This window comes from Fundulus heteroclitus, chromosome 16 (assembly GCF_011125445.2).
Source record: "Fundulus heteroclitus isolate FHET01 chromosome 16, MU-UCD_Fhet_4.1, whole genome shotgun sequence".
In the NCBI taxonomy this organism is placed as follows: domain Eukaryota; kingdom Metazoa; phylum Chordata; class Actinopteri; order Cyprinodontiformes; family Fundulidae; genus Fundulus; species Fundulus heteroclitus.
The window spans coordinates 18,057,456-18,069,670 of record NC_046376.1 but is presented as its reverse complement, the minus strand read 5'-3'; the positions used below and the strand labels follow the sequence as shown (position 1 = coordinate 18,069,670).

At 37.4% G+C, this 12,215-nt stretch overlaps 1 protein-coding gene across 1 annotated transcript; it reads right to left on the bottom strand.

Moving 5' to 3' along the window:
• Positions 1-1,031: 1,031 nt before the first annotated feature.
• On the bottom strand, positions 1,032-5,212 carry LOC105932009 (immunoglobulin lambda-1 light chain-like). The gene is made up of 6 exons (XM_036148430.1): positions 5,070-5,212; positions 4,931-4,977; positions 3,015-3,113; positions 2,599-2,935; positions 2,271-2,305; positions 1,032-1,413 (listed from the first exon to the last, which is right to left on the bottom strand). Coding segments are annotated over exons 1-6 (846 nt in total). The 5' UTR covers positions 5,072-5,212; the 3' UTR covers positions 1,032-1,087.
• Between the last annotated feature and the right edge of the window lie 7,003 nt (positions 5,213-12,215).

Genomic DNA, 12,215 nt, shown 5'->3' with positions numbered 1-12,215 from the left:
TAATTATGAGGCGCTAAATAATTAACTATGAGTTCAGTTCAACAATAGAGAAAGTAGTAATCTTGTCATGTCCACCACTTAGAGACACAATTACAAATTTTTGCTCATTCTAACCTACATACCAGCCTACTGGTATGAAGTGTACTTTGGTTACCAGAATAAACTGAATTTTCATCCTCTGTTAGTGAAGCATCACATTTACTCCTCCCTCTCTGTTCTCACAGGATGCAGATGCAGACCTCTCCTCCATTTTTATGCCTTGATGTAAATAAGGCATAAAAATAACAAATTATAAGAGGGTTAAAATAAACTCTCATTTGTTAATGAATTGTATTTAACAAAATGCTGAATCTGGAGCGACTGAAAGGAGGAGGAGCTGTGATGTAATCTGCATAAATCACATGCATGAATAGTACTTTTTGACATATTTGATTATTTTTCTAATTTACGTTTCAAACATTTCTTTTATGAATCTGGTTTAACATGAAGTTATGACTTTTCCGCCATCAGTTTCTGATTTTGATGTTTAAAACTTTAGGGTCTCACAGATTATTCACTCTGAAACTTGACTTCATGCAGGTGTATCCTGTAAAAGAAGGCAGAGAGAAGAGAAGTGATGCTTCACTGACTGGGGATAAAAAAAGATCAGTTTCATTTGTTCCTCTCTTTATCAGACTTGTCTGCTTTAAATGGCCCCAAAAAGACTCCATGTTTTATGTTTTTGACTGTTAAATAATTGTGTTTGAATAATTCTAACATTTAAAATTTTACAAATTTTATCTTTGGAAATGAAGTAAAGCAATTTGTAAGATACAAAAACATACAGACAATTTATGTACCTGTATTATTATTTCTAAATGCCGACTGTTCTAACACGACATTACAGAAGGATGGTGTATAATTTCACAGCTAATAAAGAAATACAGGAACAGACATTTTCCATAAAACAATGATTTATTATTGAAAGAGAAGGTCAATCTAGCATCAATTGTCAAAGACAAAAAAAGCAGAGAAAAGCATGTTATCTAAATCTTGTAAAAAGCAAAGAGTAAAAAAGTGGATTATAAATGATGATTGTGATCCTTGGTTATTCCTCAGCAGGACATCCTGACTTGCTGATGGTTTTCTCTGCAGTCTGGGTGTCCAAGGACACTTTACAGGTGTAAACCTTATCCAGGTTCCAGTCTGATGTCTGGATGGACAGAGAACTGCTGATGTGGAAAGTCTGGTCTGGTCTCTGAACAGCGGTGCTGGTAGAGATCCCACTGCTGACTGGACTCCCACCAACCAACCAGCTCACATCTGCAAAAGGCCCAGACTGACTGGACAGACAGAGCAGAGTGGCTTTGTTGGACTGGAGCTCAGCGCTGGATGGAGGGAAGACCGTCAGGACAGGAGGAGGGAGGCTGGAGCCTGGAGGGACATGGAGGATGTCATCAAACAACTACATGATTAATTCAGCAACAAAACAAAATGTGGATATGTTACACTATAAAAACAACTTTATCCAGAATAGTAATCACGTGTTCCAAATCAGCAATAAATAATATTCTAAAGTATAATAAATAAGATAAAATGACAGGATATAAAATCTAGCATTGTTCATGAAAGACCTTTTGTGCTAGTTAATTTATTACCAAGTAAAACAATTCTAACCAATTTTGACGCTAATGATTAGTTTGTAGATAATTTGTGTCAGCATATTAGTTTTCCAAAATTGTATCAGTTTTTTGTTTTGTTTAGAATGTCGAAAAACTATGAAATTAATAGTTAACAGTTAACTTCTGAATATTTGAGATAGGCAAAAAATGGATTCCACTTATATTGCAGTGCAAACAACAAACTAAAGAGCAGATTATATGTGACTTCTTGTTTACTTTCTCTGTAACTATGTACATTTCTAATAATGTCTTAAAAACTAAAAAAAAACTTATACATTGTTAGGGCATTCTAAAATTTCTGAACAAATGTTTTTGGAAGAATGTACAGATCTTTCTGTCTTGGTCAGAGTTTACAGACAAGACCATGCTATAAAACAAACCTATTTGATAAAATATGCTGAAAGAAAAATATGAACAATTTCTAAACAATTTACTTAAGATCGTTTCCATCATCTGCAGCACATCAAGTTTTTTATCAAAGCAAATCACAGATGTGAAAAATTGATTAAAATATGTTTTTACTTGATATAAAATAGTATTAAAATCATCTTAGAGTAATAAAATAAAAAAAGTAAATAATAAAGTAAAGTAAATAAAAGAAAGCCTTACCTGTGACAATCAGCTTGGTTCCTTGTCCGAATACCACAGTGATTCAGTTTGTATACATGGCTGTACAAAAACCTCCTGTTTGTCTCTGATGAGGGAGTGAAACTGAAACATCCTGCTGAGACCAACTTTCACTGAAAACATCTCAGTGACTTCATCAGTCTGCTTTTATTAAAAGAAACACTAACTCACTTTGGTCTTTGCAGACATATTTAAAGGGTCATATTATACTTTTCATATTAACAAATGTGTGTTGTAAACTGTGAAATGTTCATATATTTTCTTAGTTTTAGAGTTTCAATTCTGTCTGGGTTTTTGTCACACTGTGAATCACTGTGATACAGCTTCATTTGCAGAGTCATCCAATGTCTGACAGAAATACAGAGCAGAGTCTCCTGCCTCTGCCTGCTTAATAATGAACTGATAATCTATGTTTGATGAGGATTTAGAGTTGAATCGGTCTGAAGAGAATCCTGTTCCAAAGGTGAGTGAACTTCCTGAGTGATGAAACCTAAGAACATACTGAGGAACTCCACCAGGAGCTTGTTTGTACCATCTGACAGCATTGCTATCATATCTCTGAATGTTGCAGTTTAAAACAACTTGTTGTCCGGCTGAAACTGTCTTGACGGGAGGCGTCTGGGTCAATGTTATCGCTGCATCAACATCTGGCAACACATGCAGAGAAAGACATGATGGTTGGTCTATGAAAATGTGTCATCTTAAACTATCTAAGAGGAATCTTACATGTTAGAGCAGCGATGAGACAGCAGAGGGTCCCCAGCATGTTGTCAGTTTGTGCTGTAAATGTTTGGTTCTGTCCAGATGAAAGGTGAGCAGGTTGAACTGAAAGGAGGAGAGAAACAGAGGCTTATAAAGACCCAGAGGAGAGATGTGAAGGAGGAGGAGATTCATTATTATGATATTTCAGTAATTTTTTAGTGAGCAACGGGTTTTTTTTTTTTAAATTAAAGAAACCCAAACATCCTAATGCTAATGGATTACACCCATTTTTGTAAAACAATTTGGAAATAACTGCCCCCATAATGTCAATGTGAAACTTTGAAGCTGTAATGTGGTTACTGTTATAATTGTAAAATATATCCATCCATCCATTTTCCAACACGCTTGTCAATTTTTTTTGGTGGAGAGGGGTGCTGGTGCCCATCTCCAGCAGTCAAAGGGCGAGAGGAGAGATACACACTGGACAGGGCACCAGGCTATCGCATGTAAAATATATATTTTTTTCAAAATTGTTTTATTTTGATTTTTATTACGTGTCAATCTTCATTTTTAAGCTGTTTTATCTTTTTTAGAGTTAGAGTGTCCTCGAGTCCATCCCAATGACACTGCAGGAGGATGGAGATGGCAAGAGCTGGGGGGACTGGAGAGAGCTGAGGGCAGGAGAGCGCTGGAGAGCTGCGGGTGCTGAGACAGAAAGCCTTCAGAGCAGGTGAGAGTCCTTGAGACACAGGGGCTACAGTAGATCCAGCAGGGCAGCAAAGAGATTACTTCGGAGCACTGGAACGCTGGAGTAGCAGGAGAATCGACAGCAGAGCAGGGAGAACCCTTTGAGGTGCAGACAGGCACAGGCGTAGGAAACTGACAACCAGACGTGGGAAAAATCTCTGGCTGGCAGACTAAAGTTGACGCTCGGACAGATGTGGGAAATCTGTGACTGAGGTGCATTAGATGATTGAAGACGGACTGGCAGTGAGGAGCTGATTGTGGGAGGGTTTTATAGAGAGGCTGGCAGGTGGAACGAGTTCAGGTTGATTGAAGGCTCAAGAGGTGTAGATGAAAAGTGGAGGGAGACGGAGCAGGGTAGGAGGAGGAAGGTGCTAGAAAGTTCCTGACACAGGCAGGCCAGAACTGCACCATGACAATCAAAAATGATGTTTAAAAGAAAATCGAAAATTAAAACTTAGAAACATATTTTAAAAATGTTTTGAATATCTGCTTTCCAATGAAACCTCCACAGCAGCAAATCTTGTAAAAAACATTAAAACTCTTTAAAAATGAAGACAATAAAAAGAGTTAAAAAAGAAGAAATAAAATCTCTTTTAATCTTTGTTAATACATTCTTCAAGTCCGAAAATTATCATCTCATAAAATGCCAAGGGCCTGTCCCCCAATGACTGATTGGCTCCAGCCCCCCAGAATGGGGGGCTCTGTTTTACAGAGATGTTTATTACAGTGATGTGCAATCCGAGTAAATTTCTTCTCAAGTTATCAAAACAAATAAATAGCATAAATATTGAAACTATAAAAACATATACTTAAATAAATAAAAGGCAGAAGAGCTAAGACATCTAAGAACTAGAAGTGTAAAAGCAGAAGTGCTTGTGTTGAGGTTTTTGTCACGGTATAAATCACTGTGATACGAATTCATTGACGGAGTTATCCCATGTTTTACAGTAATAAACAGCAGAGTCTTGCCCTTCTAGAGTTTTGATGATTAAACAATAATCTTTTGTGGACTGATAAGTGGATGTGAACTTTGGAGATGAAAATCCAGAACCGTAGCTTGGTGAACTAGAACTGTGATGAAAGCTCAGTACAAACTGAGGAACTCCTCCTGGGATCTGTTTATACCACCGAGCAGCACTGTTAGTAACAGTCCCCAGGTTACAGTCCATGGTGGCTGTCTCTCCTTTCCTCACCGTCAGAACAGGAGGCTTCTGTGTCACCACCGTCACACCACTCACACCTGGAAACAACAAGATGACATGAAGTCAAGAGAAACACACAGACTGATGGATCCAACATGAGCTCCAGTCTGCAGTAAGTCATCCTCCTTACATGTTAGAGCAGTGATGAGAGTGCAGAGGGTCCCCAGCATGTTGTCAGTGTGTGCTGAGAATGATCTTGGAACTTGTAAAGTGACCTTACTGCTGACAGATGAGAGTTTAGAGGATGAGGAGAGGAGGTGCTGGAGGAGACATTTAATACTGGACTGAAACTGAGGGGGACTGACAGGAGGAGGAGCTCTGTAACTTTATGATTTTATTGTTTTACACACAAGTATAAAACACAAACTTTGTTTGTTGCAGCACTTTTATTGCAGTACATGTCTTAAATAGTTGGTTGATTTCTAAATGTTTTAAAATATTTACCAAGATTTAACTTTATTGAACTGTTTTTTTTTATCAGCTTTTTAACCTTATTTTAAAACATGAAAATATACTGAAGACAAAAAAATTACTTAGGTGTCTGTATAAGAATAAATATTATACCCAGCAGAGTTTCAGCTGAGATGGTTTGATAAATGCCTCCACCTTCTGGTTAAACTTGAACACAGAAGAAAACTTCTTATCATTCATTGTGAACGCTGTGATACCTATTACTAGATTAGCTTTATTTATGCAGTTATCAGCATTGTAAGGAGAATAAAGCTTAAGGCAGTGTCTCGTGGTAAGAAAGCTCTGCAGCAAAAAAGTTAAAATTAAAACAGAGGATTTCACACAAACAGTTTGATTCCCTTTTCTAAACTATTTGTCTAAACAAAAAAAAGTCTATAGCTGAGTGAAATGGGGTAATATTTATAATTTTTCTAATGCTGTGTTAAAATTAATGATTTCTTCTATGTTTTATGTTTGCAGTTTTTGTTACATGTTTATGTCTAATAAGTAATTTCCACCAACTAAGCAAATCGTTCTTCAAATTTATATTCAAAAATGTTAAACATAACTGTTTGTTTAGATATAACCATGCCTTTTTAAAGTTAAAACAAAGCAATCCTATCAGTAAAAAGGACTAACTAAAATAATCAAACTATGCAGACATTACCTGAAGTGTCACTCTATCTAAGTAAAACCTTGAACTTTGCAACTGCTTCAACAGCTATTATTAAAACTACATTTGAATGTCTTGTAGTTTCTGGCTAACCGTGTAACATGGAAACCAAATAATAAATGGTGGAGACACAAATACATGAGAAAACAATACAAACATCTAGACAACAGGTAGCCCTTTTAAACTCAGCTCCCCAAGTCATAGTGATAAATTATTCCAGAAATGAATTACCCATTATTTTCATTCTTCCATTAAAATCCCAGTCAACATTTATCTTAATTATTTTTAAAAATGTAGTTAATATAGACAGCAAGAACAATTTTGAAACATGATAGGCTCGTACGTTACATCCAGGAATGTTGAATTGTGCAGAATAAAAATGCATTTCTTGGGTTGCTTTACTTCAAAATAATTGAGAAATACTAAACTAAAGTATAAAAAAAAGAACTTACAAATCTTGTGTGAATAGGACAGCCCCTCTCATTGATTTATGTAAATTAGTGCATTAATAATTATTATCAAATCTTCTCCTCCCTGTTTTCTCCTCAGATTCTTTATAAGCCTCAGTCTGTGTTCTTCTTTCACTAACGGTTCATCTCACAGTTTCATTGTCACAAAGGTTAAAATCCCAAACTGACAACATGCTGTGGACCATCTGCACTGTCCTCTCTGCTCTAACATGTAAGTTGCTGCTTTGCCTTATATATTCAGTCTTTCAGACACAAACTTATCACTGATGTGCTTCTTTGTGTGTTTACAGATGTTGATGCAGCTAAAGTTTTGACCCAGACGCCTGCTGTTCACACAGTTTCTACAGGTCAACAGGCTATTCTCAAATGTAACATTCAGAGGGATGACAGCTATGATGTCCGTTGGTACAAACAGGTGCCTGGTGGGACTCCCCAGTATCTTCTGAGGTTTTATCATTCTTACAGTTCCCCTGAATTTGGATCAGATTTCTCCTCTGACAGGTTTAACTCTAAAGCCACATCAAATATAGACTACCAGTTTATTATAAAGCAGACAGAAGCAGGAGACTCTGCAGTGTATTACTGTGCAACATGGGATGACTCTGCTAAGGAGCACGTATCACAGTGATTCACGCCATGACAAAAACCTCTTGTTGGATTACTTCTGCTTTCTGAGAGTTTTATTTAGCAATGTTTGAACCGTCAGGAACTGGCTCAACATATTTTAATGTTTCTTCTATTATGTTTTGTATAAAATGTTAATAACCATAAAATATTTAGATCAATAATTTAAAAATAGCATTAACACAAAGGAGAACATTACAGTACCCAAAGGATATTAAGTTAATGGTGAATGAGTTGTATGTGTATAACACTCTATCAAGTCTGACAACAATTAAATTAATTAATTAAAGATTTATTTAAATAGATTATGTCCTGTGTTTATCTTGAAACATATTTACTCCAACATGCTAATATGGAAACAAGTTTAATTCAATGATATTTCATAAAATGTATTTGGGATGTATGACCATTTATAGATTAACTCTGATTGATTCAGATCATGTTTACATTGAAACAGATTATTTAAAAAAATGTGAATATATTTATATTTAATATCAAATAATGTATTGGTATTTTGATCCTTCATTTTCCATGATAATGATTTATTATTTAGTAACTGTGTAATATTGTAATGGTGTTTATTTAGGTCTCGTTAAAAATCAAACCGACAGCCACAGCTCATTCAAAAGGATGCCACCAGAGTCCTGATCAACACCAGAAAAAAATAACACATCACACCAGTCCTTAAATGACTACATTAGCAGGTTAAAAATTAAGTTTAAGGTTTAATTTCAACTTTAAAAAAATAATTTTGGGGAATTCAGTGGAATTTACTTGCCACTGGAATAATGTTGTTTGACCCCTGACTGCGTTTCAAGTATGAAGAAAAAGTCTGCATCCCCGTCGGCCTTGAAAGGCCAGCAATTTCAATTTTTCCTGGATGTTATGTTCACAAGACACTCTGACATATGTGACCTGGAACACCATCTAACCAGGACTTTTGAAGGACAAGCTGGAGTGGTCAAGAGTAGATCAGCAACTTTCCCAGTGGATACTGGATAACCTCACTGGTCAACCGCAGTATGTGAGGACATGGGGCTGTGTTTCTTACAGGATGATCTGCAGTGCGAGAGCACCACAGAGAACTGTGTTTGCACCACTTCTGTTTATCCTTTACACTGGAGACTTCTCCATCTACTCACCAAGCTGCCACCTGCAGACGTTCTGAGAATACTCGGCCATAAGGAACCGGTGGTTGACTTTTGCAGATGCAGACCCACCTCACTGACAGAGGTGAAAGTCCAGTGAACCAATGTGGAGGAAGTTGACTCTTATAAGCACCTGGGTATTCACGTGAACCATAAACTGGACTGGACTCATAATACTGAAGCTGTTTACAGGAAGGGTCAGAGCAGACTCTACCTGCTGAGGAGGCTGAGGTTTTTGGGAGTGCAGGGCGCGCTCCTGATGACCTTCTTTAACTCTATGGTGGCATCAGCCATCTTCTATGGTGTGCTTTTTTGGAGCAGCAGCTGAGATGAAGCTGCTGAATAAGCTCATTAGAAGAGCCAGCTCTGTACTGGGATGGCCTTTGGACTCAATGCAGGTGGTGGGAGAAAAAAAGACTGTAAGGAAAATCACATCACTGATGGACAATGTCTCCCACCCCATGCAAGGAGCTTTTGCAGAGCTGAAAAGCTCTTTTAATGTCAGACTGCTGCATCCCAGATGCTCTAAGGAATATTTTCATAAATTGTTCCTCCTGGAATACTTTTAATCTTGGCTGCTCCCAACAGACAGAATATCTGTTTAAATCATACAAATTTTTGCACAGGTCCTGATCCAATCATTACCAGTAATTGTTTACACTGCTCCAGATGCTAAGGTAACTTGAACACACCTTAGCCAGAATGATGCTCCACTACCGTACATATTGCACATTGTATTAAGCATATTGTATTAAGCTTAGTACATTATGGAAATCGTATGTTATGGAAATATTGCATATTCTATTATTGTGGGTGTCAGGTCTAAACACGTAAAACATTCATTAAACAACACAAAGAAGAGAGACAACAAGGTTAGATCTTATTCTTGCAAGGAGAAAAGCAGAGAGATGAATTCCATCACATCTCTGTTCTGTTCTCAAATCAAACTCTGCCGCTTCCTTACTTTTATTATCTTAAAGGGGGAGGGCCCTAGTTACATTTGCAGAACTTAAGGAAGGGGGAACCATACTTTAGTGTGACCTTTGACGTCATAAACAAGCAGTTTCAGGTATACAGAACGATCTTGACAATTGACCATTCAGTGACCAGGAAAGAGAGGATACCCAGATGGCTGGGTGCAATTCATCACAGATAAGATAGAGCTTTACAAAAACAATCAACATTTATGGTGAGGCCTTACTCTGTAACATAGGAGAGAGATATTAATTAAATGAAAAACACTCTGCTGTCTGAATAAACTCAAACCTTAAAACTTTTTCAATAGTAATGAGCAAATACATGATAAAACATATAAAATAGTAAAAATAATTCCTTCAGTGGGTTAGGTAAACAGTGTTTCTGTAGAGCTGTCCTTAGATTAGACCAATTTGCTTTTCCTCTTCTTATCATTAATAATTAACTGTAACTGTCCATATGTTTGCTACTGTCCGAATTTCCCCATTGTGGTACAATAAAGGAATTCTTATATGTCATATGCTTTCCAGGGTAAAGAACCAGAATTGGAATTGGATGCGGTCCACTCTTTACAACTCAGTAAAAGACAATAGTCAATCCATCCATCCATCCATCCATTTTCCAAACCGCTTAATCCCTCATGGGGTCGCGGGGGTTGCTGGTGCCTATCTCCAGCATTTCACTGGGCAAGAGGCGGGGTACACCCTGGACAGGTCGCCAGTCTGTCACAGGGCAACACAGAGAGACAAACAGGACAAACAACCATTCATGCACACACTCACACCTAAGGACAATTTGGAGAAGCCAATTAACCTAACAGTCATGTTTTTGGGCTGTGGGAGGAAGCTGGAGTACCTGGAGAGAACCCACGCATGCACAGGGAGAACATCCAAATTCCATGCAGAAAACAATAGTCAATGCTTTTGATGACATCTATTGTTTTAATGTCTATCACTGTCTTCTGTGACCAAAAGAGTTAAAAACTGCATGGCAGGAAAGTTGTACCATTGATCTATGAAGTCATGGACAGGACGGCAAAAGTATTGGGGAAACGTGAGGATACTGTAGGAAAAAAAAATTCAAGTTGTGAGAAATAAATGTGCAATTATCCAATTTACTGCTATTAATGTACAGGGAATCTGATTAATTTTGGTAAAACTGCTGCTGTTTTTATACTGTAGTTTAAGCATTTTATTCATTTTCAACTAAATTAAAATGTAACTGCTTTTTAGAATCATTTATTCTGTAAAATGCAACTGATTTGATTTACTAACTGATTTACTTCACTAAATAATCAATTGTCAGTGACCTAAACGAGCAGTTTATTCAATAACATGCTCCTTATCCATCAACAGGTCAGGATGTCCTGCTGTAGAATAAGAATCTGCTATTGCTCTGCAGATTGCTAAAATTATATTACCAATGCTTTTATTAGTGTTAAAACTGCTGCATTTTTAATAAACTTTGAAGGATGATACTGTGATGAAAAATCAACATGTTCCTCTTTAGATTTGTTAGTATTTATTTTACATTTTTGCAGGTAATTGAGGACATATAGTGATTCTAAAGAAGTGCAATTTAAATAGTCAAACAGATTAGAAATCTACACTTTCAATATTTGTTATCAGCTGTAGTCCATCCATCCATCCATCCAGGAGCAGCAGCTCTACTCTGAGTCCTCTCCGGATGACTGAGCTCCTCACCCTATCTCTAAGGGAGAGCCCAGACACACTACGGAGAAAACTCATTTCGGCCGCTTGTATCCGGGATCTCGTTCTTTTGGTCACGACCCAAAACTCGTGACCATAGATGAGGGTCGGAACGTAGATTGACCGGTAAATCGAGAGCTTTGCCTTTTGGCTCAGCTCTCTCTTCACCACAACGGATCGATACAGCGCCCGCTTCACAGCAGACGCTGCACCAATCCGCCTGTCGATTTCTCGCTCCATCTTCCCCTCATTCGTGACCCCAAGATACTTAAACTCCTCCACTAGGGGCAGCACATAATAATAGTAATATCATAATAGTAATTTCATCTTTTATTGTCATTGAAACATACATTACAACCAAAATTGTTCTCTGCATTTAACCCATCCCCATTGGGGAGCAGTGGGCTGCCATGTGCAGTGCCCAGGGAGCAATCAGGGATTAAAGGTCTTGCTCAGGGACCCAGAGTGCAGGCGCTGGGGATCGAACCGGGTACTTGCAACCTTCTCTACTAGGCCAACACTCCCCAACCCAGAGGAGGCACTCTACCCTTTTCCGGCCCAAGATCAGCTGTAGTGGATCGGCTAATTGTGAGTCGCTAAATAATTAACTATGAGCTCAGTTCAATAATAAAGAAAGTAGTAATATTGTCATGTCCAACACTTAAAGATGTAATTACAAATTTTTGCTCATTCTAACCTACATACCAGCCTACTGCTATGAAGTGTACATTGGTTAAAAAAGCAGAGAGGTTATACATGTGAATAAGCATCTGGTTTTAGTTGCGTAAAATACTTAAAACCTTTTGAAAGATGGGAACAGAAGAAACTGAATTTTCATCCTCTGTTAGTGAAGCATCACATTTACTCCTCCCTCTCTGTTCTCACAGGATGCAGATGCAGACCTCCCCTCCATTTTAGTTTTTTCATGTAAATGAGGAGCTAAAGTTTCAACTGTCTTAAAATATTTATTTTTTTGTTTAAAATCATCAATCATTAAGTTATGAGAAAGTTAAAATAAACTCTCATTTGTTAGTGAGTGGTATTTAACAAAAAGCTGAATCTGGAGAGACTGACAGGAGGAGGAGCTGTGATGTAATCTGCACAAATAATATGCGTGAATAATACTTTTTGACATACTTGAATATTTTCTTATTTAAGTTGCAAACATTTCTTTTATGAACCTGGTTTAACGTGAAGTTACAACTTCTCGATCGGTTTCTGATCTTG